This window comes from Panthera leo, chromosome F3, assembly GCF_018350215.1.
Source record: "Panthera leo isolate Ple1 chromosome F3, P.leo_Ple1_pat1.1, whole genome shotgun sequence".
NCBI classification, from domain to species: Eukaryota; Metazoa; Chordata; class Mammalia; order Carnivora; family Felidae; genus Panthera; species Panthera leo.
In genome coordinates, this window is record NC_056696.1 from 20398063 (window position 1) to 20424064 (window position 26002).

General features: G+C 39.3%; 1 protein-coding gene across 5 annotated transcripts in view; it reads left to right on the top strand.

Moving 5' to 3' along the window:
* Nucleotides 1–26002, top strand: part of RASAL2 (RAS protein activator like 2) — a 348451-nt gene that overhangs the window by 175820 nt on the left and 146629 nt on the right. For all 5 annotated transcript variants that reach the window (XM_042925859.1, XM_042925862.1, XM_042925863.1 and 2 more), the window contains one exon: nt 14407–14533. In XM_042925859.1, coding sequence (XP_042781793.1) covers nt 14407–14533 — 127 coding nt within the window. The remainder of the gene's footprint in view (nt 1–14406; nt 14534–26002) is intronic.

The following is a 26002-nucleotide window of genomic DNA, read 5'->3' on the forward strand; positions in this document are numbered from 1 at the left end:
TCCAGGGCACGCACACGTGATAAGAAAGCGAAACAGCCTTATTGCTGATACAGAGAAAGTTTCCGTGGTCTGCACAGAGGGTCAAACCAGCCGTTACATTCCCTTCAGCCAGAGTCTATTCCACACCAAGGCTGCGAAGGCTGAGAGAGGTGAGGCGGCTGCAGAAGAAAAGTTGGAAGCGAGCAGAGGTTGGTTGATGAGGCTTAAGGCAGGCAAGAAGCCACCTCCAAAACATAAAAGTACCAGGCGAAGCAGCAAGCGCTGATGCAAAAGCCGCAGCGGGTTATCCAGAAGGTCTAGCCAGGATCGTTCCTGAAGGTGGCTGCAGCACACGGCAGCTTTTCAGTGTGGAGGGAACAGCCTTCTGTGGGAAGAAGGCTACAAAGAAGGCTGGCACTTTCATGGGCAGAGAGGAGAAGTCGATCCTGGCCTCAGAGCTTGCAAGGACAGGCTGACTCTCTCGGTAGGGGCTCATGCAGTTGGTGACTTGAAGTTGAAGCCAATGCCCGTTCACCATTCTGAAAACCCTAGGGCCCATAAGAATCATGCTATATCCACTCTGGCTGTGCTCTAGAAACGGAACAACAAGCCTAGGTGACAGCACATCGGTTTACAACATGGCTTCCTGAATATTTTAAGCCCGCTGTTGAGACCTGCTCAGGAAAGAAGTTTCCTTTCAGAATGTGACTGCTCGCTGACAACGCACCTGGTCGCCCAGAGGCCTGATGGGGATGTACGGCAAGATTCATGTTGCTTTCATGCTAACACAGCATTCATTCTGCAGCCCATGGATCATGGAGTCATTTCAACCTTCAAGTTGTCTTCTTTAGGAATACGTTTCATAAGGAAGGGAGGGAGGGAGGAAGTAAGCAAGAGAAGGAGGAAGGAAGGAAGGAATACATTTCATAAGGCTGCACCTGCCAAAGATGGATCTGTGTAAAGTAAATTGAAAACCTTCTAGAAAAGATTCACCATTCTAGATGCCAATGAGAACACTTGTGATTCCAAGCCCCTGGTGAGCTCCGCTTCTTTGCCTCTCTCTCTCTCTGCTGCTCGCTCACTTGTGCCCTCTCGCTCTCTCAAAAAAAAAAATAAATAAAAAGAGCATTTGTGATTCATGGGAAGAGGTCAAAATGCCCACATTAACAGGAGTTTGGGACAAGGTGAGTCCAACCCTCATGGATGACTCTGAGGGATTCAAGACTTGAGAGGAAGCAACTGTGGATATCACAGAAATAGCAAGAGAACTTGACCTGGAAGCGGAGCCTGATGATGGGACTGCATTACTGCAATCTCATGATAAAACTTGAGCGGATGAAGAGCTGCTTCTTAGGGATGAGCAAAGACAGTGGTTTCTTGCGGTGAAATCTACTCCTGGGGGAAGATGCCGTGAAGATGGTTGAAATGACTACAAAGGACTGAGAGTATTACATAGACTTAGTGGATAAAGCAACGGCGGTGTCTGAAAGCACTGACCCCAATTTTAAAAGAGGTTCTACTGTGGGTAAAAAGCTATCCAACGGCACCAAATGCCACAGAGAAGTCTGTAGAGAAAGGAAGAGTCCGTTGATGTGGCAAATTGCATTGCTGTCTTATTTTAAGAAATTGCCGCAGTCACCCCATCCTTCGGCCACCACCGTCCTGATTGGCAGCAGCCATCCACGTGGAGGCAAGGTCCTCCACCAGCCAAAAGATTATGACTCACTGAAAGCTCAGATGATGGCTAGCATTATTTGCTAATAAAGTATCTTAAAATTAAGGTATGTACGTTGGTTTTTAGATATAATGCTATTGCACATTTAATAGGGTATAATGTAAACATAACATATATCTGTGGGCAAACCAAAAAATTCATTTGTCTCGTTTTGTTGCATTGGTCTGGAACAGAACCTGAAATGGCTCTGCGGTATGCCTGTAAGTCTAAAGGGCTGCCCGCGTCATAATGATTACAGTCATCATGAAGAAGCGAGTTCAACAAGATGAGGGTGGATTTTCACTAAGGGATTGTGAAATAGATATTGAGTTGAGAAATTTGGAATGATGACAGTTGGGATTGTGTAGACCTGGCCCCCAAAATCACCCAGAAAGGCTACTGGAAGTGATGTCAGTGTAGCAACTAGCAGGTAATAAATGGCACTGTCAGGGGACTAATTGAAAGAGGTTAATAAAGGGTCTATTGACAGAGATGTGGGCAGCATAAGGGACCTCCCCAAAGAGTGTGAAGCGCCATGAAGTAGTAACAGCAGAAAGCAGTTATGACCCTAGACTTCCAGGGCAAAGGGAGAGAGCAGTGCTTCTGGAAACCAAAGAACGGTTGCATGTGGGGGCTATGACAGTGGCTGTGGTGCTACACAAAAGAGCACAACTTCTACCTGAACATCAGCAGCCAGCAAGGAGGAAGCAAAGGGGAATAAACACTCCAGCACTTTTCCTGCCTTCTGGTTTCTTGTCAGTTGTTACCTACTGGCCAAATCTAACTTGAAGCCAGAGGGAAAAATATTGCTCTTCATGTGTTTTGTTGAGGTTTGCTTTCTGAAACACACAGAGAGGGAGAGAAGGGCAGAGAGTGCATCTGGAGGGGCTGATGGAATGTAACTAGCATAGGCATCAGGTTCTAGGTGAACTTTCTCTCCCGCCAAATTAAAAAGCCCTTGAACTTATCATATACCATTTGCTTCTTTACTCAGACCGTTAAAATGTACACATCCTTCCACATCCAAATAACTCATTTGCTTATTGGTGATTTTTCAGATAGTTGATATCATTCTGGTTTGGTAGGTCCGTAAAATGGTTTCACTCTCCACCTCCACGATGTAAAAAAATGAGTGAATATGATCTTGACAAAGAAGAGAGATAACGGGAGGGAAGAAGAAAAGATCTGATTCAACAAAGGGCAAAGATTAATTGCCCAAAATACATGTAAATATCTAAAAAGCTGTAGGTAGAATATCAATTTAGTAGGTCATCATTCCCAAAAAATGAGTTCAGGGGAAGCAGTGAACAGCAAATACATTTCTTAGTTCTCAGCTGCGGATCCCTATCTCCCTTTTCTCTTCTCTCCTCCTCTCTTTTCTTTTCTATCCCTTCTCTTAGTCAACTGTCTTTAATATAGTAAAACCAAGGGAATAACAAAAGAATTTTAGTTTCTTTTATTTTAATAAACAGTTCTTACTTGTGAGGGCCTAGCTAATATGCTCTCTCTGAAGCCCTTGCTTATTCTTTTTCTCCAGCCATTGAAAAATATCCTTTGTTTTTGTTACCATCTCCATACCCATAACCTTTTTCCAGTATTTTAATATTATTAAATTTTATTGAAATAATAAAGGTCAGCCTTTTCTAGGATAGTCTAGTACAAGTTGCCATGTTCATAGAAACATATAATAAAAAGTGGTAGAATGAATATTAGTATAGAAGATTTCTAGTTATCCACTCTGAATACACAGATAATTGAAAATGTTCGTTTTAGTCAACCTACTTTGTCAGCAGCCATTTATCAGAGTTGTTAATAATAATCAGCCACATCAGTGTGATATGATACACAGATCATTTGCTGTCTTTCTGCCCTTACCTAACTTTTATTCAATTTAGAGTGTACTGTAAGAAATTAAATGGCATAAGGATAGAGAGAACATAAGGTAGAGCATAGATACATGCCACATCTAGAACCAAGATAAAATCCACTGATGAGAGATTACTGATCAGTTGAGTATTCCAGGCCTGGGCCCCCTTTTGTCTCATAAAATAACCGTTCATGAGGAATAATTTTCTACAACAGTATCTTATGTACTGTATTCCTTTTTATGCCAGTCATCAAGAATAGCCCCGGACATTGGGGAACCCCTCATCTCCCACACTCTGCATGTGTCTGCAAATCCCCCTTTCTCCTTTCTGTCCCTGCCTTCTACTCATCTTTTCCCACCTCTTAAAACCCTATCGCTATACCCTCTGCAACTCACAATCCGTCATCAGCAAAATCAGCTGTTTCTTCTACCAGTTCTTAGTAGGCATCCCTTAACTTCTTGGTTTCATGAGAACCTGTAACTTCTCTGAACACACCGTCTTCTGTGAAGTCCTATCAAGGGCTGGCTGTTTTTCTTCCCACAGCCCTCATACCTCAATGCCTGTACTAGGTGTCCTTCCTCTTTTATGACTGATTCCTGTCCTCCCTCCCTAAAAAGTCCAAATCCTGAGTCTCCTCTTATAGTCATGTTCCAACCCCTAGTCATTACTTCTCATTTTTTGTTGATTTGAGCACCTGGCTCATTATCTGCAACACTACTTCAGCCTTAGTTTGTGGATTAAATCTTCAGAGATGCTTCTAACACACTGGTTCTCAGTTCCTTGACCTCCTTTCCTCCAAGAATATTTTCCTCTACCCCACCTCATTGCTGTAATTTCTTCTTACTCTCAGTTCCATGTGTTTTACACTCTAATCATCACCTTCTGTCTTCCTAGCTCATTACTTATTCTAACAATCCTTCAGTCCTTTTGGAACCTATTTTCCATTGATGCTGTAAGCTTTTCTGCCCCTCATACCTCTAATGTCCAATCTCCCCTCTTCAGTCTGCCTCATTTTCATAGCCATTCTAATCACCCCTTGCATACTATTCCCTTGCCCTTCTCTTACATTATCATGCTCTTTTGGTAATGGTGATGACTCAGTTAAATCCTGCCCCTCATCTATCCTGCCCTGATTCCACGCAATGTAACGTGCCTGGACAAGACCACTCCATCATACTGACACTCTTTAAACTAATGGTTGCAATCCTCATGTAAACCCCTAATTTAGCTGCTTGGCAATCCCAAAACATGTCTTAGCTTAATTTTGTCCAGCTCTCCTGGACTAGTTCTTCTCAGTCTGTGTGTGGTGAAGGACTAGTTTTTTCTCCACTTGACTGTGAACAAAATACAATGAAGTGAATAGTTAAGAAAAATGACATTTTAAAAAGACATAAAAAACATAAGCCCGAATTTTTAATTAGATTTAACTAAAATGAAATCACGATTCAACAAATATGTGCCGAATAATCATAAGAAAAGAAGAAATAAAATTATGAAAATTATGCATGTTCATGGAAAGTGTTGCTGTACAATGAAACAAACCCATTGATCACACGAGGCACACTTCTGTTTCTGTGCTGTTAAATTATTTATTGCATACCAGTAACAAACAGTTTGCAGAACAGCATAAGACCTTGGACCGCACTTTTGAGTAGCACAATCCAAAATGACTTCTAAAGTGATTTTTTTCACACCTCCTCTGTTCTAATCCTTTCTCTATTACCCTCTTATAGCTGGTTACTTTGCTGCTTATTTCACCGAGAAAAACTCAAACACCCAGCAGAGAATTTATGCACACTTCATTAGCATGTACTGTGTCTGCCCATCCACCACCGATGCCTGTATTTGTCTCCTTTGACTGTGGTTGAACTACACTTCAACCGTGGTCAGCCCCTCCAGGTGCACACGTTCCATTCCTTCTTGCCTATTCCAGGAGGAATCACTGGCAATCCTCCCCTGCTTCTTTTACAGCTTGAATTTTTTGCTCTCTACTGGATCATTCCCCATCAGTATGCTATTATTTTTCCCATTTTAAAAGCAAAAATAAGCCTGTATTAACCTCACTTCTAGCTCCAATTACCACCTCGTTCTCTGCTTCCCTTCACAGCAAAAATTCTTGAAAACTTTTAAACCCATTGCCTCTAATTCCTCTCCTTTTATTGTCTCTTAAACCTCCTCCATCAGATTCTTACACCCCTCTGCCAAAATTGCTCTCTTAAGCTCACTGGTGACCCCCACATCACTAAATCCAGTCGTCAGTTCTCAGTTCTCATACTACTCAATCTGTCAGTGACATTTCCTACAGTTGATTTGCTCCTTCCTTCTAGAACCACTTTCTCCACCTGGCTTCTCATGCTCTCCTACTTTTCTTCCTGCCTCTCTGTCAGTTCCTTCTGAGTCATCTTTGCAGATTTCTCTTCTTCTCTTTAAATCTTAACAGAGGAGTGCTGCAGAGTTCAGTCCTTGGGCCTCACTTTTTTTAGGACTCTCCTCCAATCTTACGAGTTTTCTATCTCAAGACTATACTTCTGTCTTCTCTAGACCCACATATCCATCTGCCCATACACACCTACTTGGATATGTAATAGTCAACTCTAACGTGCCTCACATTGGGTCCCTAATTTCCCCTCCCAAACCTGCCAAAGGCCATCCCCCTCTCTGTTAATGATAAGTCCATTCTTCTAAGTTTCAGAGGCCATAGACTTGCGCAGCTCACTCCAGTCGTTCTGGCATTGTTATGATTCTAGAGCATATCAGCATATTCTTGCCTCAAGGCCTTGATATCCCTCTGATAGTAAATGATTCACTCTCTCACCTCCTCTAAGTCTTCACTTACTGTCACCTGCTCAACAAGACCTACCCTGACCAACCTATTTAAAATTGCAACTGCTCCTCCTATCTCCACCCAAAACTTTGGTCTGATTAACCTGGCTCTGATTTTTTTTCCTTCATAGCCTTTACCACCTTCTAAAATGCCTTATAATTTGTTATATTTACGTATCTCTTGCCCTATGAAAGCATAAGCTTTAGGGCAGGGATTTTGTATTCAATGCTGTATTATTCAGTGCTTAGAACAGTTCGTGACATAGAAGTAAATTCTCAATAAATATTTGTCCAATAAATTTTTTAAAAGGTAAATTATAAACTTTGATTCTGAATATCCGTTTCCTTAATATAAATTTGAGAGGAGATGAACCTTCTTTTCTATCTTTTCGTTTTGTATTATAAATCTGCCCAGAACATGAGACTTAATTCCATATTTTTTCTAAAACTGGATAATAAAAAAGGAACAAAATAATCCATAAGCTGCTTTTCCATTGTTGAATATTTGATTAATTTTTATTTATTGAGCAGTATTGTGGTTGCAAAGATGTAGTCTTATTGGTCACATCAAGGTAAATTGAAAGCTATAGTCATTTGGAACTTGACAGAAGTGATGGTCGTACAACATTTGAATGTGATAAATGTCATTGAATTATTCACTTTAAAATAGTTAATTTTAGGTTAAGTGAATTTCACCTCAATAAATTTTTTTTTCCAAAAATTATAACCATAAGGGAAAGATTAACTGACATATTGCCTGGGTGGGTTGTGATGTGAAAGTAAGAATGCCAAGAAAGATTTTACAGAAAAATTTATGATTGGGCCATGTCTTTAGGGACAAATAGAAGCTCAGCTGGAGGAGAAGGAGGGAAGGATATTCCAAGTACGTATGAGGATACAAACTCAAGAAACATATCTCTTTGGCAAACTGCAAAATGTTCAGAATTCTTGGAATCAAGTTTACAAGAGGAAAAAAAATAGCTGATAGCTAGCAAGAACTGAACAGTAAAGTGCCTTTTAGGCCATGCTAAAGAATTTGTATGTTATTCTGGAAATGATTTAGACCACAGAAAGGTATTTAACAGGGCAATGACATCATCAAATTTGCTTCTTAGTAAAGGAACTCTAGGGGGCGTCTGGGTGGCTCAGTCAGTTAAGCATCTGACTCTTTTTTTTTTTTTTTTTTTTAACGTTTATTTTATTTTTGAGACAGAGAGAGACAGAGAATGAACGGGGGAGGGGCAGAGAGAGAGGGAGACACAGAATCAGAAGCAGGCTCCAGGCTCTGAGCCATCAGCCCAGAGCCCGATGCGGGGCTCGAACTCACGGACCATGAGATCGTGACCTGAGCTGAAGTCGGATGCTTAACCGACTGAGCCACCCAGGCGCCCCGAGCATCTGACTCTTGATTCCAGATCAGGTCATGATCTCAGCATCCTAAGATTGAGCCCTGTGTTGGGCTCCATGCTGAGCATCGAGTCTGCTTAAGATTCTGTCTTTCCTTCTCAGTTAGTCCCTCCCCCACTCACATTCTCTCTCTCTCTCTCAAAAAATTAAAATAAAGAAAAAAAAAAAGTAACTCTGTTGATCATGTGGAAAGTAGATTGAAAGGGATTGGAAGGAAATAAATGAGTGAAGATTACTGCCATAGACTGGGTCAGGGATGATGAAGGGATAATGAATATACAAAGCAGATACAGAAACAGTTTAATGCTCCGAGACAGGTATGTTCTACCATTAAGTTGAAAAAACTGGATTAAGTCTCTCCCAAAAGAAAATGTAAAGCCATTGCTGTACCTGCTACTTAAATGATAAACTTAATATGTTGTTAATTTCATTACAGGAAAAGATTAGAAACCCATTTTTTTTTGTGGAAGGACCAGAGTATGCTGTCACTCTTCTACCTTTCACCCACACTACCATGAGAAGTATAACACTTCTCCTTGGAATTTCAAATTGAAGATTTAGAATTCATTGAAACAAGGAGTTTAAGGAATTTCCTGCTAAAATTATCTAAAGATGCTGTTTAAAACCTTAATCAACTAATCACCAGGGTGTTTACTGCTGTGTTCAAAAGATAATTAAGAGGTTCCATAAGGATTTAAACTGAATCCTAGGCCAGGCACTGCTGGAATGTGGGAGGATTATATTAGTCTAGTACCACTCATGTATTCAGCGTGTGGGATCTTTTAGTGCTCTCTCTTAACTCTGCATGTTTCCTGTCAGAAACGGGAACACGTCTGCTTGGGGGATATACATGGGAAGAGTGTTAAACACACTCCTTACCAATTTGAGACTACAACAGAAGGGTAGGTCTGGGAAGAATGCTGAAAGAGAATTCTGCCAGGAGTATCACCTTGAGAAATGACTCGTTGGTTCAGTAAATTGCTTCATGCAAATTGTGCCAAACAGACGCCGCTGATGTGTTATGAAATATACTTCCCTGCCCGGATGCCAGAAAAGGCCCCAGCTGGCTTGGCACCACCCCAGTTCAAAGAGGGCGTAGGAGGCCATTTGAATTCCATTTTGCTCCAAGAGATAAGGCCAAGTAAACGAGAGATTAGGGAGCTGAGGGAAGTGGCAGAGAGGACAATCGTGAACCCTTCAAGGTACAGCCAGTATTTTAATACAGAAGAAAGCTGAATTTGTGATTTCTTTCTTTCGGCAAAACCAAGTCATTAGGAAAAATAATTCCTATTATTCAGTTTCTACTTTCTGTATTTGGAATTTTTAAAGCTAGGAGCTAGCATATAAGCAGCAAGGTAGTAATAATGCAATTTTAAAATGTTTTAGAATATCTTTACTGCTTTTGAAAAGCAATATTTACACTCAGATATATTGATGAAAATAACACTTAAGGCTTTGTGCAAACAGCAAAAAAAAAAAAAAAAAAAAAAAGCTAAAAAATCAACTATTATTTGTCCTCTGGTAAACTACCCATGGCATATTTCATTCAGAATCATTTTCAGGTTATTCAGCAGATACATAATGTGCCCCTATATATGCATTCATTGGTTAGGAGTTACAAAGAATAAAACACAGTTCCTTCCTCTTTCTCCCCCATATCAAATTCAGTGGTGGAAATAAGACAAATAAGTTTTTAAAGTTTTTTTAATGTTTATTAATTTTTGAGAGAGAGACCAGAATGTGAGCAGGAGAGGAGCAGAAAGAGAGGGAGACACAGAATCTGAAGCAGGCTTCAGGCTCTGAGCTGTCAGCACAGTACCCCACACGGGGTACCCACAAACCGTGAGATCATGACCTGAGCCAGAGTCAGACACTTAACTGACTGAGCCACCCACGGGCCCCAATTTTTAAATATCATTTGATAAATAGCACAAGTAAATGGGGGTAGAATGAAAGAAAGAAATTCATTTACTCTAAAGGACTGTAATCTGTGTCATTAAAATGCTATTGGCAATGGGTAATTACCAAAGGAAGCTTAAGAAAGAAAGGGATATGATCAAAGCTGTGTGTTATGAATATTAATCTGTGGAATGTCTTGGAGGGAGAAGTAGGAAGAAGACAGACCCATAAAGAAACTACCATTCCTCTGGTCTAAAAGCTGGAATAGTTTCCCACTGCTTCCTGAATTATGCATGACCTGGTATTAAACCCCTCTCAATGCAATCATAATAAATTTTGGTTTTCTGTGTTCTACCACACTTCTAGAGGCTCTAGCTAAATTGGCCTTCTTCCTGTTCCAAAACAAAACAAAAGTTGTATGTTTACAATTTCTTGGCCAGTTTTTTCCTTTGCCTGATGTGGCCCCCGTCTCTAGGTATCAAATATTCATTCATTCATTTGTGGGCTGGAGCTATTTTAGGGCTTGGCCATTGACTGGTAAGGTACAAGCTGTTGACTTACAGCTTACAGAATTAGTCGTTCAAATGCATAATTATAATTCAGTGTAATAGGTGCGGTGACAGAGCCAGAAGATGCTGTTGGAGGAACCTTGAGGAGGTGTACCTTACCCTCCTCTTAGGGACTTGGTAGAAGGGAGGATTTCTGGAGGAGGTAATGCCTGTCCTAAGCCTTAGGGTGACTAGGAGTTTGCTTGGCAGGTGTAGATAAGAAAGTAAGGAAAGATATTTCAGGCTGAGAGAACCAACTAAGCAAAGGCGCTGAACTACAAAATAGGGAATATATTAGGGAAGTGCAAGCAATTTGGTATTCCTAGAATGTAAAAGCTGCACGAAGCTGGACACTCAGACAGTGGCCAGATTGTGGGAAGCCTGGTATACTGCCTTAGGGAGTTTGCACTTACTCTATAAGGTAGTAGTATTAAAACACTCTTTTAGCAGAATCCTTTCCTGGTGGAAAAGCTTATGCAGAAGCCCTATACGACAGATAAACTTGGAATCATGTGCCCCAGAAATGCTTTCTTTTGCTGTTAGCATTATCTTGGTTTCCTGTACTTGACTATTAATGTGTGTGTACTCTGACTGAAATGGAAATTAATTCCTATGTAATTCTAAACAAAATGAAAGGTGATTTGGCAGAAAACATAGAGGTATATGTTACGTATATAATGTTTTCTAAGTAACCTGATTTGTTTGTCCCATGTTGCTCTTCATTGCCATGGATGATTTGGAACTAACAAAGAGGACTGAGAGTCAGAGATTCAGTTTGACTTTGTTATTAACATATCTTAGATACCCGAGAAGCCATTTACTCCTTACTGTGTTCTCCTTTCTCTTTGTAAAATGGAATGAATGAAAGCACTTACCCACCCACCTGCCTCCCCTGAGGAAACAGAGCACTCAGAAGCACAGTATAAGGACAAAGAGGTGAAAAGAAAAAGTCCTCTAATTTTTTTGGAACTAGGAAGAGCTATAATATTTAAGGACTAATTCAGTGCAAACAAGCAAGCGTGAACTCGTGAACTAAATTAGGGCAAATCAGAAAGGACAGAATTGCTTTCCTAAAATTGACTTTGTAAAACTGATCTCTCTGGCTGTGTTCTGAGACTTGTGAACTCCAGCTTAGTTCATTTGAAGATACTTGGAATACAGTCCCTCTAATTTTCAAAGGGTAGATCAATATGTTTTAAAAATTATTTTAGGTAAGGATCAATCAATAGTGCTGTAAAAGTAAAATATTGTTAAGATATGCAGGTTTAGAATAAAAGTCAACACTATTCTCCCTCAAATCCTGAATGAGAGGTAAAAATGCCCTAACCTTTCAGAGTGATACTGATGTGGAAATGTTGGGGTTTGGAGCCTACGGCCAATAAAGAATTGTTGAGAGGTCTTAGGTGCAAAAAGGCGGTTTTGTTAAAGCCTGGGGACAGGACCTCTGGGTAGAAAGCTGCACTGGGGTTGTGATGGGTGACTGATTATATTCCTTCAGGTTGGGAGTGGGTTCGGGACAGCACAAGCCTCCAAGGTATTTTGGAAACAAGGTTTCGAGGATCCTGAGGGACTGGCTGTTGTTAGGAAAAGGTCATTTATGACTGTTTAGTAAAAGCTCAGTCACAGACCCTTCGGTTGTGTATCAGTGGGCCGAATACTTAGAGGATGATTGCCAACCTATATCTTGGGGGGTGGAGATAAAGGAAGTTTCCAAAGGAATTTTTGTATGTTAAAGTAGCCTTACGGGATCCTAGAAGTTGGTATAATGCTAAGCTAAGATTGCATTTTGCCCCTTAGCAAAGTGTCATCATCAAGGCAGCGAATGTCACTCTGCCTGTCTCAGTGGACTGTAAGTTGTTTTGTTTTGTTTAAGTTTATTTATTTATTTGGAGACAGAAAAAGAGAGAGAGTGTGTGCGCTCAAGTGGGGAAGGGGCAGAGAGAGAGAGGAAGAGAGAATCGCAAGCAGGCTCCACGTGGGGCTCCATCATACACCATGAGATCATGACCTGAGGCAAAATCAAGAGTCCGACGCTTAACTGACAGAGCCACTCGGGTGCCCCAATGGACTGTAAGTTGTAAGGAAATTTGATGTTTTTTCTTTTGCCTCTGTTTCCCACATCAGTACTTTGAATGGAATTTTCAATCATAGTTTAAGTTTCAAGAGTGGGAAATGAAGACTCTGTATGAAAACTTTGAGAAAATAGTTGTGTGAGTGAATTTTAGGCCCGTATAAGAAGTTTGATATATTTTATATTTCTCTTCCTTAGTTACGTTAGAGACAAAGTATATGATAGTAGAAGCCATTTCTTTCTTTTTCCTGGATATGGCCTTTATAAATTTCTACAGAAAAGATCGTAATGGGTCATTCCTTCCTAAAATATAAAAACAACTACTGTCTTTTTTCTGTGAGGCTTAGGCCTTCATTATTTCAGGTAACAAGTATTTTTAGAGCTAGAACAAAAATAGTTGTGTTTATTTATGTTCATCTCTTCGTTCAAAGACTCAAACTATGTTTCCCCATTCTATCCTGCTTTGAAGGCAGGTAGAGGACACATCTTTGCCTTTCTCACTCAGAGGAAGTTATCTGACTTCTTGGTACTGCTACTCTTTTAATTATTTAAGTAGAGATAATTAATTTCCATCCTGAAAGGGATGGATGGATGATTTAGATTACTGTCCGTAAAATCTTATATTACAGAGGACTTTGGACTTTTGGAAGAGCTCATGTCCTTATTGATGAAATTATTTGGTCTCCCCTTATTTTTTTAGAATTTTTCTTAATTCTGCCTTGTGGTTTCCCAATGTGCAAGCACTAGCCATAGTTTTATGGTCATGAGGAAATGGGGAATTTGGGGTCCTTTAAAGAGTGTTCAGACTTTTAGTTCCTGTGAAGACATTAGGACTTTGCTCTTCAGATCCTCAGTAACACAGAGAGTTTCCCTTGCTGTCATCCCTTTGACCCCAGGCAGAGGAGTTGGGTTACCGAGGTGAGGCAGAAGGCATATAAAGTTAAGCATATAAAGTTAAGCCTGTATCTATCCCGACTTGGCTGGATCAGTTGATGTGTCCACTGTAATCATTTGGAGAAATAAATTATTCCTCACCTGTAAAAAGGGATGATGATAATGTCTCCCTCATAATGTCACACAGGTAAATTCCTTAGCTTTGCACAAAGTAAGAGCTCAATGCTAATCATTATTACTGAATTTTGTTGAAATTTCAGTATTGGAGCCAGACAAAATTAGAAACTGTGCTCAATTACTGACGTGTTTTGCCAAACTATTTAAGATGTTACCAATATTATTGTTGATTCTGATAAAGGTTCCTGGTAAAATATCTTTGTGAAAAAGCTTTTGCCCTCTGCCAGTAAACAAAAATGATTTGGTCTTTTAGCATATTACCAAAAACAGGGGGCAGGGGGACTTAGAGTCATCCTGTAACTCTACAATGATGACCTGTGAGTACGTTTTAAAACAGTTATTGGTATTAGAGATCTTTTGTACCATTCATAGTTCTTATTCCACATATGCAAACAACACTTGATAGATCCCTGAAATTAGGCCAGAAAGAAAATTTTTAGGGTTTTAATAATGAATCTCTCTTTTAGAAGAAAATATGCCATTTGATATAGGTATCTATGCAAGTTTCCAGTGAAATGTGTTTTATTAACTGTCTCTAAATGCTTAATTGCAAAATTGAAGAAAATCTGATGATTTTACTATTTTTATCTAACAAAACCTTCTTTAAATTGAGTTTTGGAGCTAATTCTTCCTGGCCGGCTTTTATTTCTGTTTACCTTATTGAGCATTGGTCAGAAGAATTGGAGCTTGTGAACCAGTTTCTGATTATAAAAGAGTCTTTGTGTGGGTGTTTTGTTTTCTGAGCACCCAAAACAGGTACACACCTGGATATGACTTGTGCGTACTTCAGGTAAAGCTCATTTACATACTCACCTTTCCTGATCTTTCAGGTTCCTTTTTAAAGAAAAACTTCCTCACAAGGGGTGGGTAATGTCTTACAGTTGTAAATACTTGCTTTCTACATTTTGCCTACTTTGCTCTAATGATTATGAACTCCTATCATTATTAGCTAAAAATATTCAGTGTGAAGGTAGCTATGGCAAGTTCACTATTGAGTTTCACGTCTTTTGTCTTTTGGTTAACTAGATACCTGTGGAGGGAGGACAGGAGCAGCAGACAGATTCCACCAAAGGGCGATGCCTGAGGAGAACCGTCAGTGTCCCTTCCGAGGGCCAGTTTCCTGAGTACCCACCAGAGGGCGCCACTAAACTGGGTAAGCTAGTAAAAGGAAACCATTCCCAGCTTTTATCCGGTAGTTTATGGGCTTGTTATTGAGTGTTAGAATAACACAAAACATCCAGCTTTTCCTGTTCAGTGAGCGTGTTGAAATACAGTATGTTCACACAGAGTTAGCGGTCAATAGAAAGTTCTGTTTTTTGCTACCAAGTGGCAACAAAGTTATTTTACAGAGCTAAAATTTATCTGAGTGCTAGGACCACAGGCCTAGGCAGAACATTGTTTCTGAGTTTACTCCTTGGCTTCAAATTTTGAAAGAGCATTAAGTGATCTTGTTGAAGCACTGAGATTCACTGGGGAGCCAGTATTGTGTGGAACCTTGGTGTTGAGTGGTTTGTGTCCTGTTCACACAGCTACTGATGTTGCCTTATGTAATGTTGGATCAGGCTAATTTAGCTGAGCTAATTTTACATGTCCCACGTAAGTTATATTCATGGTTGGAGTGGGTGACAGTAGGGAGAAATGGAAAAAAGAAACCCGCTTGAGTTGTTGTGCACAAAAGAATTACTGTCAATATCAAAACTCTTGCCCTGTTTCCTACCAAGTGTATTCTGTTTGATGTTTTGTGTGCTTACCAGTAGATATGTAGATTATTAGACAGGTCAGGTGATTCTAAGGAAACATAATTAAGATGATATAAAATAACAAAAGAATGTGAAAAGTAGGGAATACTTTGGTGCTTTGTATTGTTGTATTATTATTTGCTTAGTGAACCTAGACATTAAGTCATAGGCATTTGATGGGTAGATATACAGAATCATTTCTTGTCTCTATGTTGTGTAATATGGATAATTCTGTGATTTTGGTGTATTTTTGAAAATCAGGATTTGGTTTTTTGGTTTGTTTTTGCCTTTTTCTTCATTTCTCTTCATTTTCTACATGGAACTCAGAATTCTTGCTCAGAATCTGGATCCTTTATTTATCGTTATTTTTTTTTAATCCTATAACAGTTGTTGCTTTTCTAAAAATTAGGTGAGCAAACACTTTTCTTCAAGGAGTCACACTTGAAGAAATCAAGATTTCCTTTCATCTTATTTCCACTGTACTTCTTTAGCATGTGTTCAAACCAGTTTAAATGTGAGCCTAAATTACATTGCAAACCTGTCTGGGTGTAACCATTTTATAGTTTATTTATATTTCACGTACAGGTCCTATGTGGCTTGGACTGGCTCAGCGTCACCTTCTTCAGCCTCTTGCTGTCGTTATTTGTAATGTTATGTTGATGACTGTCTTTGCCATTTCTCCATGAACCTTTGGCTGTTCAAGCTTTGACCTACAAAAGTCACTTAATTTTGAAGAAGTGTAATCATAGTCTCAAATGTTATTACAATTTTATAGAAGAGAAAACTATATAATAATTCTTAAAAAGTCTCCACCATTCCAGGTTCTGATCCCAAAGATAAACTCAGATGAGTGGCCAAGGTGTCTAGTCCAGAGCCAACCTTCTACCTCTGCCCTTGACTACAAGTATGGTAGCCATCTAGACTCATGGCGTCCGTAATCATTTTCAGAGTGGATGTCCTCAATTAGCACTGAAAGCTATTGCTTATAAAAGGCTACTTTTACAGTCATTCTTCCTTACCTTTCTGTTTAATGTTGAATTAGATAATTATTCTGTTCTGTTTTTGTCTCCTAGTGATTTGTCTTTAGGCAAAATTTTCTGCTGTCAAATAGTTAACGGAGTGATTGCTGTATATGTAACGTTCTGTGCCAATCACTAAGAATGAAAAAAGATGTAAGATAAGATTTCTGCCTTTAGAAGATTCTTATGTAGTTAAGAAGATAGATTATTGATGACTAATCACAGTACATGTTATTACTGTGGCATATTATATTGTGTGGCTTTTATTTTTTGTTTTTTAAAAACCTTTCATTTATGCAGCGAATAGTTACTGAGTGAAAACTATGTGCCAGGTGCTGGTCTAGGCCCTCAAAATATAGCAGTGAAAAATTAGGCAAAAATGTGTCCTTTTGTGGAGCTTACATTCTATTGAGGAGTGACAGACACTAAGCAAGAGTAATAAATGGACTATCTACTGTGCTAGATGGTGATAAGTACAAAGAAAAAAATAAAGTAGGGAATGGGGATAGGAATGGCAAGGAAGTGTAATTTTAGCTAAGGTGACCAAGGAATGCCTCTTGTTGAGTGACATTTGAGTACAGATCTGATAAAATAATGACTGTTAAGCATATAGATACTTGACGGTGAGAGGTTCCACCCAGAGGAATGGCTGGCATAATGCAGGACTATGCTTGGGCTGTTGTAGGAGCAGCACACGTGCCAGTGAGGCTGACACGGATGAACAGGGGGAGAGTGGTAGGAGATGACATCACTCAGCCCTTTGGCAAGCAGGTCACGATGGTCTTGTGGGTCATCATAAGGGCGTTGGCTTCTACTCTGTGAGATGGGGAACCCTTGACTTCCAACCGAATCTGCTTGTTGGATTGGATATGGGAAGTAAGAAACAGAAGAGTGAAGGATTTTGGTTAGAGCAGCTAGAGGAATCAGGTTATTATTTTTTTTTAATGGGAAAGACTGGGAGAAACCCACTTGAAAGTGGGATTGACTGGGAGTTCAATTTTGGACGTACTGAGTTTGAGAGTCTTGTTAGACACCCAAGTGGAAATATGTGAGTCTGGAAATCAAGAGAGGGAGGTACGGATTGGACACAGAAATATAGTCCTTTGGGGGCACCTGGGTGGCTCAGTTGGTTAAGGGTCTGACTCTTGATTTTGGCTCAGATTATAATCTCATGGTTTGTGCAACTGAGCACCGCATCAGGCTCTGTGCTGACATCGTAGACTCTGCTTAGGATTCTTGCTGTCCCTCTCTCTCTGCCCCACCCCACCCCCAAAATAAATAAGTAAGTGTAAAAAAAAAAAAAAAAAAAAAAAGAAGGAAATTGTAGACCTTTAGCAAATAGATGGTATTCACAACCATGAAGTTAAATGAAATCACCAGGGAAATGGGTGTAGGTAGAAGAGAGAAGTCCAAGACTCAGCCCTGGAACAACACTTAGAGGTTAGGAAGATGAGGAGGCCCTGGCAAAGGACAGACCAGAAAGGAAGAATGAAAATCCAGAATTTTGCCTCCAAATAAGGCAGCTGAGTCAGGTGTGAATGGGGAAACCCTTCTGGTTTTACATGGTTCTTACACTTGGCAAACTCTAGATTCTCTTTATTCTCCTCCAGTAGAGGAATCCCAAACACTGATCAGTTTGTGCAGATACCATGTAAAATCATGGTATACATTTTGACTTCAGGTATGAGGTCGTCATCTATGGAGAAATGCCCACTCATGGAAAACATGCGCTTTTTACTCTACTGCAGAGAATGTAGGACAGAAAGGAGCTCTCTGAATGTACAGGGTCTGTGAAGAATTTATGGTGGCTTCCAGCTTACTGTACGTCACAGATTTCAGACTGGTTAAAAAACTTGTGAATGTAAAAGGATGGGAAGGCCCATATTTGTGTCTCACACCTAGTTTAACATGAGCACATTTACGCTGATGAGAACCTAACAGATGTCAAAAACTTAGCAAAAAAAAAGTGTGCATGGGGTGTGGAACAGCAGAGTGGGAAGTGGCCAGCAGAGAAAGTACTTCTCACTCGGTACTTCTCCGACTCTCACATTCAGCACTTTACAGATCACCCAAGATACTAAAATGTATATGTACACTGGCATTTGAGTCAGGCTTTGATACACCAAATTCTTGCCCACTGAAACCGTGACGTTTTCTTAAGGCATATGAACATCACGTCTAAAGCACCCATCTCCAGATTTAGAAAACCTAGGAAAAACTACTTACCCCTGGTGACAATATCCAGATTTTAATTTATTCATCAAAAAAGGAGTTTTCAAATTCAAACAATGCAAAGCAATGATTTGCTGAATTTTCAGAAGGAAATTATTTCTTCTGACAGTAGGGTCTTTGCATACTGACAATATCGGGAGGTGTGTAAATCAACCGCATGAGCTAGAACTAGTAAATATTTGATTTTCAAGATTCATTTTCAATATTAAAGGTAACCTACATGAATTCAACTTTAGAAAGCCGTCAAATACCATCAGATAAGAACAGTGTGAAGTAGGGGGAAGGGGAAAGCTGAGCGGGAGACAGCGTTTTTGTGAAGTGTACATCTATGGAAGGAAGTTGTCTCTCCCTGCATGTTGTCTACTGCCTGGCTGGTGGAGGGCACAGCAGTGAATCGGGAACTCCGTCCGTTCTGTTTGTAGCATTTCTCTGACAGATTCAAAGCCTTACAAGTGGTGACTGAAAGCTGCAGAGCCTCATGCCTCTATTTTGTTATATTATGATAAAAGCTTATAGTTACCCTATGGTCTTACTTACAGAATCTCTGGATTTTTAAAAACCTGTGCCTGTGATAAGTAAGTCTGTTTCATTATCATGAAGTCCTCAAAACCCAGAAGCATTTGATAAATATACCTATAATTATAATTTAACATAGTATGTCTTTGATACATAGTACCAAACTTTGGGAAAGAATGTATGAAAAATCTTGTAGGGGCAAAGTTAGCTGTCCAAAATTTTAATGTTTATGTAAATGAAGGAGTCAAAAAATTTAACATGCTTCACCAAAGAAAGGAACCAAATTGAAAAATCTTTGTGGAACAGCCAACCTTCTGTCTACAGAGTGCTAAGTTTATTAACCTAAGTGATAAAAATTTAGGAAACTTTGAAGAAAATTACTATTAAAGCAGAATATCCTCTCCAAGTCATTTATAAAATTATTATAAAAGTTAACTCTTTTAATCAAAATTATCAGAGGATACTGATTGTTCAAACCTTAGCTTTAACCCTGACCTTCTCTGTTAAAGTAGCCTCAGGCCTAACTCTATGTATAAGCTAATAATGACTCTCTCTTTATTTGCAAGACATAAGAAGTATCTAGGTAACTTACGAGGTATTTTCAAGGTGCTAAAATCTATAAATATACAGAGTGGTAATAATAATATTGAAAGAAGGATATGTGAGTAATGAAGATTTTATATTACCAAAAAATTCCTTCCATTTTTCAAGTAATGGAATAAAAAATTCTAAGTAATTCCTATGTATGATAATATTCAATATTTAGATCAGCTAATATTAAACATATATGAAATATATAATTTATATAATATTAAATAGCATATATATATTTATAAAATCAACAGAAGCAGATCTTGTGCTTTAAAGTAACATAAGTTGACTAATATTAAACATTTATATATATTATATGTATATAATATATAATAGGGCATAATATAATAAGTGATAAATTGATAATATTTTTATATATGTATACAAAACCAATAGAGGCAGATCTTGCACTTTAGGGAAAAATATACAAATGATCAAAAGTTATGAAAAAGAATCAGTAGCCTGATGTTTTTAGCTCTAAAAGTAGAGTCCAATGGATAATGGCAGCCCATGGTTTTCTTTGAAGTGTCCTAATATGTAAACTAAGACCATTTCACCATCATCTAATACGTAAGCTCATGCTAAGTCAGCTGCAGAATATCTGACCTTTATACTTGTGTTCTATAATTTCTCTTTTTTTAAGTTTATTTATTTATTTTGACAGAAAGAGAGAGAGAGAGAGAGAGAGAGAGGGAGAGAAAATGGGAGGGCGGGGGAGGGAGAGAAGATCCGAAGCAGGCTCCCTGCTAACAGCAGAGAGCCTCATGCAGGGCTTGAACTCATGAACCATGAGATCATGACCTGAGCTGAAATCAGAAGTTCAAGTGACTGAGCCGCCCAGGTGCCCTGTATTCTTTAATTTCTAGATTTCAGTGATACATAAGTTATTTGAGGACAGGTCAAGTGAACTCAAGGATTATCAAAACTATTATGGATAATTAAAGTAGAAAACCCTGGAATAATGTCCTTTGAAGCTGTTTGTTGGGTAGTTTTGAGTTTTCTTAAAAACCATGAGCCAATATATATAATTCTTTGAGATCTGTAAGATTCTGTAAGATACACGTGCTAATACTGATAATATTCTAGCAGAATGGGCTTGAATCTAGGTTAAAATAGCCACGTACAGTCAATTCTGTAATGTGACATGTGTTTCTAAAAATCACAGAGCTATGCAGTATTGCACAATAAAAATCACAAGTCTTATGGCGAAAAGGGGATTGAGGGCACTGTATTCAAAAACTTGGTCAATGACAAAAAAGAACAGGAAGTGAAAATGGTAGCACATTTTTACAAGTGTTAAATGGTTGCGAAATACATAAATACTACAATAAATATAGTACTTTACCTTGAAAAAATCTGGGAAATTTACTTTGTGGTCGTGGGCATCGGACTAGTTTGTGTGTCTACTATGACACGTTTTTTTGAAATTGAATAGAAGACATCGTGACACAAGATACGGATGAGTGTGGCTCGTAGCATGTGCAGTGAAGTGAGGTGGCTGGCAGGTGTTGAGTTATGCATGCGTGTGAGCATGTTGTGTTTTCGTACATGGCTTGGTTCAGCTGGGTGCCGTGTTCTTTGTTCACGTGGTGTTTCTCACAGATGAAATCACGCATAAGCAAGCCAAAAAAATTCACGTAACAGATAGTGCCCTATTATGTTACTTGTGTTGTAATATTCACGTTTTCAGAGCAAGCCCTGTAACAGAACTGACTTGACTACCGGGCTCAATTAGGTTTGTCCCTTAGAAAGAAGTAGCTTGCATTTGTTAGTCTACTGAATTTCAAACCGTCAGTTACTTTTGAACACATTCCTAAATTTCTTTTTGAAGTTATTTAGAACTCAACACTAGCACAAATGAAAGAAAAACTAGTCCTTAAGTTCTCAAGCTAACCTCCCAAACCCCATTTTTATTTTACTCTTATGAGCTAGATTGACTGGTTGATTGATTTGACCTAGGTGTAGACTAGCAGTGTCTTCTCTGAGGAAATCGGTTCTCAGTTCTAAGTCAGGGCGCCAGATCTCAGTTCTTTCTAACTTGTAAATGCGAGTTTGGATTCCCGATTTGCTCTTTTATCTTCCTCCCCATCCTCATCCTGGCCCCCTTGAGATTTGTTTGATGCTGTGAAAGGTGGCGCCAAGGTTGCAATTGCCTGACCAGTGCCGTGTGTCATTTGTCTTTGATTTGTAGCTATTTCATAAAGTTTCCAGCAGATGGCAGTAAAGTTCCTAAACGAAGGCTTCCTTTCCTGACTCGTGTAGGTCTTTTGTACAGGCTATCGTCAGGGTTGTTGTCAGGGTTGTTGTAAAACCGGAAGACCTGGGGAAGGAGACACCGTGAAGGAAGTCAACATGGAGCTGTAGGCCAGCTGCTTGCTAGATTTATTACAAAGCTGTATTCTATGTCTTAATATTTAAGTTAGTCTAACAAACTTTTTTTAAAAATACATCTAAATAAAATATGTTCTAAGCTTCAACCTTGACTGTATATTTGTAACACATTTTGTAACAGTCTGGAATTGCAGGCTAGAATTTTCAAATTTGGTCCCATATCGTGAGAGGCCCCACAAACATACAGCTCGGTACCACCCAGCCTGTACCTTCGAGCTCTTAGGAGATCCTTGCCCGAGAGCACCAGAGTAGAGTCCTCTAAAATGTGATGCCCATGTGAGGGGCCCCTTTTGACTGACTAGTCCTAATGCAGTGTTAGTCATAGCACATCACTATGGTGTTTGGAGAGTAGAGTGGGAAGGAGGAATGCATGGCTTAAAGAATCAGGAATGGTTTTTAGATTCAGCCTGGACTTCTAGGGAGAAGAAAGGTGGTTTGAACCTGAGCATCTATTCCTTCCAGAAACCCCACTATAACTATATAGTAAGGGGATTTTCTTTTAAAGACATGGTCCTTCAAGGATACGGAGAATGAGAAAGAAGAAAGCAAGCCCACAAAACAATAATAACAACAATAACAATAATAAATTAAAAGCTGAAAAGCAAATGGAGCATGGTACATAACCTAGCTGCCTTGGGAAAGCCAAATCTTAGACTGTCAGTGAAGAAAGCTAAGAAGGAACCTGATTTTTCCTACAGAATCTTTAAGTCACTTAGGAATTGATGACAGGAGCATATCTTTTATAGTAGATCCCCTATCTTTTCCTCTTCCCCAGTCCACTAAACAATTGCTTTTTCCACCCCTACCTGTATTCTATTCTAAGACTGCAGGTTAATTCTCTGGAGGAAAGAAACTATTGGTGTATTGGGGCACACCAGGCAAAATTGAGAGCACAGAACACTTTACCAAATACAAGGAAACTAAGTGAACATCTGCAGACTGAATGCTGGGCTTATCTTTCCTCACTTGCCTTTACCCTCCAGGCAGGAGACAAGAAGAATATTATTTGGGGTGTTTAACCCACTCAGGAGGAAAGATCTCAAGATACTAACATTCCCAAGACTAGTAGAGATCTGAAGAAAAGCCTCTAGCATGAAAGAGAGAAACCAAAACAAACAAAAGATAAAAAGAAACCCGGAGGAACAGAGACAGGCAGGGAATAGAAAACTTAAAGAAAAACATCATTATCAGACAGATAAAATATTGCGTACATGAGACAAGAACCGAGTGTTATACAAAGCCAAAGAGTTGCCATGTGCTAAAAAAAAATTGTCACAGAAATAAAACTCAATAGAAGGATTGGAAAATTAAAATGAGGATATAGCCCAGAAAGTAGAGGGGGGAAAAAAAAGATAAAATAGAGTGCCAGTCAAAACAGTGAGGAAGGAAAGGAAATCATTAGCAAAATAATTCAAGAAAATTTCTCATAACTACAAATAGAGTTTCCAGATTGAAAGAGCTTACCAAGTGCCTATGGCAAAGCACATTTTTGGGAAATTTCAATTTGTTTTTGGTGACATAGAGACAGTCTTATAAATTTGCAAAGAAAGGACAGATTACATATTTAGGATCAGAAATCAGAATGGCATGAGGCTTCATATCAGCAACATCAGAAGCTAGGAAAAAATGAGGAATGCCCTCAAACTTCTGAAGGAAAATTACTTCCAATTTGGAATTCTATGTTTAGCTATTAGCCACTAATTACACATGAGAATAAAATAGACATTTTCAGGGGCGCCTGGGTGGCTCAGTCGGTTAAGCGGCCGACTTCGGCTCAGGTCATGATCTCGCGGTCCGTGAGTTCGAGCCCCGTGTCGGGCTCTGTGGTGACAGCTCAGAGCCTGGAGCCTGTGTCTCCCTCTCTCTGACCCTCCCCCGTTCATGCTCTGTCTCTCTCTGTCTCAAAAATAAATAAACGTTAAAAAAAAATTTTAAATAGACATTTTCAGACATCAAGATTTAAACAAAAAATTTACCTCCTACACATCATTTCTCCTAGAGCTAATGAAACCTGTTCTTCCCCAAGAGTGAGCAGGATGTGGGATAAAGGCTGGGAGATCCAACATGAGGGGAGAAGACAAAGGGCCCCTCAGGAGAATGTGCTAGAGAGAACGGAGGGTGACAACTCCATAGTGTCTATAGAATGAGGACAAGCAGTTCAGACCGCAGCGGTCAAAAGGCTATCGTGAAGACTTCTCCAAGAAGACAAAATTGATACAGTAGAATGAATTGAAACAACGAATTGAGGATTGAAGCAAATTTGGGATTGAATTAATAATGAGCACATAGAAATTTAAATAAATGAATAATCAGGCAACAGCTTTAGGAGATAAAAATGTAGTTCAGTGCACAGAGAATGCTTGTATAGCACCTTCTACATGTTAGGTACTTTGTATATGTTAATTTTTTAATCTTTGTAAATCCACAAGGTACTGTTTTACATGTAAGGAAAGTGAGGCATAGTGAGGATAAGTAACTTGTCTAAATACCTAAGCAGCTGGTCAATGGCAAAGGTAGGATTTGAACCCAGGCAGTCTGCCTTCAGGAACTCTGCTCTTGACCACGGTGCTGTGTTATGCATCAGGTTCACTGTGTGGCTGCACTGACTACATACGTAGTCCCAGTATTGCTTTTCCTTACCAAAATTACTATGGAACCAAATAGGGACCATGAGAAGGTAGGAGGTGTCAGGGTACCTGCTGGGGTAGGAGGAAAGAATCAACTTCTCATCTTCATAGTGGAAAATCAAAAGATAATGTCTAAAATGGGAAAAAAAAAAACTGTAAATATCAGTACAGCTATTTTATTTAAGATTTGATGGTAACTCCCAAAAGAATTGGCTAAGAAAGATGAAAGTTGTTGTTCCTGGGGAAGGAAAAGTGTTAGAAGAGGGGATTGCTGTTTGTATTAACAAGTCTCATAAAACTAGGAGACCCTAAACTATGTGCATATATTGTTTTATTAACATAAAAATTTAAAAAACAGGGGAAGGCATATACAGTTAACAAAAAAGAAAATTAATATGCCATTTAAACACAAGGAAAAGGTACTGTTCCTCATTTCTAATCAATAAAAGCAAATTAAAGTCACAATGAGCTGCCAGTTTTTACCTATGAGATTAGCAAGTATGAATATGTTTGTTTTGGACGGGTAGGAAGAAACAAACATTCTAGTCCATTAATGCCAAATTGTTTCTGTAGAGGGCAGCCTCGGCAGGATACATTTTGGCAAAAATGCAATCTAACCTCTTAAGAATTTGTCCCACACCTCTACTCACATAGTCATTGCAATTGCACCATTGCTTATAATAACACAAGAGCAGACCAACCAAAATATCCATCCATAGGAGATGATTTCAATGAATTCTGCTAAATCTGCATGATATACCTCTATGCACGCATCTATCAAAAAGAAAGTAGTTCCACGTGTAGTAATTTGAAGCAATTTCCAAGATACATTGTTAGGGGGCGGGGCAAGGTGGGAGGCAAGTGCAGAAATGTGTGTGTATATTATACTTTGATTTATGTAAAAAGTGCCATGTGCATATAAGCATGTGTGAGTGTATATGAGTGTGTGCGTGCGTGTGTGTGTGTGTGCGTGCGTGCGCAGGGGCATAACTCTAGAACTATGCAGAAGAAGCCCTTAGCAGTGGATACTTCTGAGGAGAAAACTGGAGACCTGGTCAGAATGTGAGGGAGACGAACTCGTCACTATCTGACCCTTTTTTAACCTTTCACCTTTTAATCAAATGAAGGTTGATATTCTTAAAGAGTAATAATGGTGGAAATACTTGTAACTTTAATAATTAGGATAGAGCAGGGGAGGGGGAAATGGAAAGAAGAAACCTACCTTCCTAAAGGGACATTTCAGTTCTTTTTTTTTTTTTTTTTAATGTTTATTTATTTTTGAGAAAGACAGAGATAGAATGCGAGTGGGTTAGGGGCAGAGAGAGAGGGAGAAACAGAATCCAAAGACAGGTTCCAGGCTCTGAGCTAGCTGTTAGCACAGAGCCCGACACAGGGCTCGAACCCACGAACTGCAAGATCATGACCTGAGCTGAAGTCAGACGCTCAATCGACTGAGCCACCCAGGCGCCCCCGGTACATTTTAGTTCTTTATGTTGAATTTCAAAAA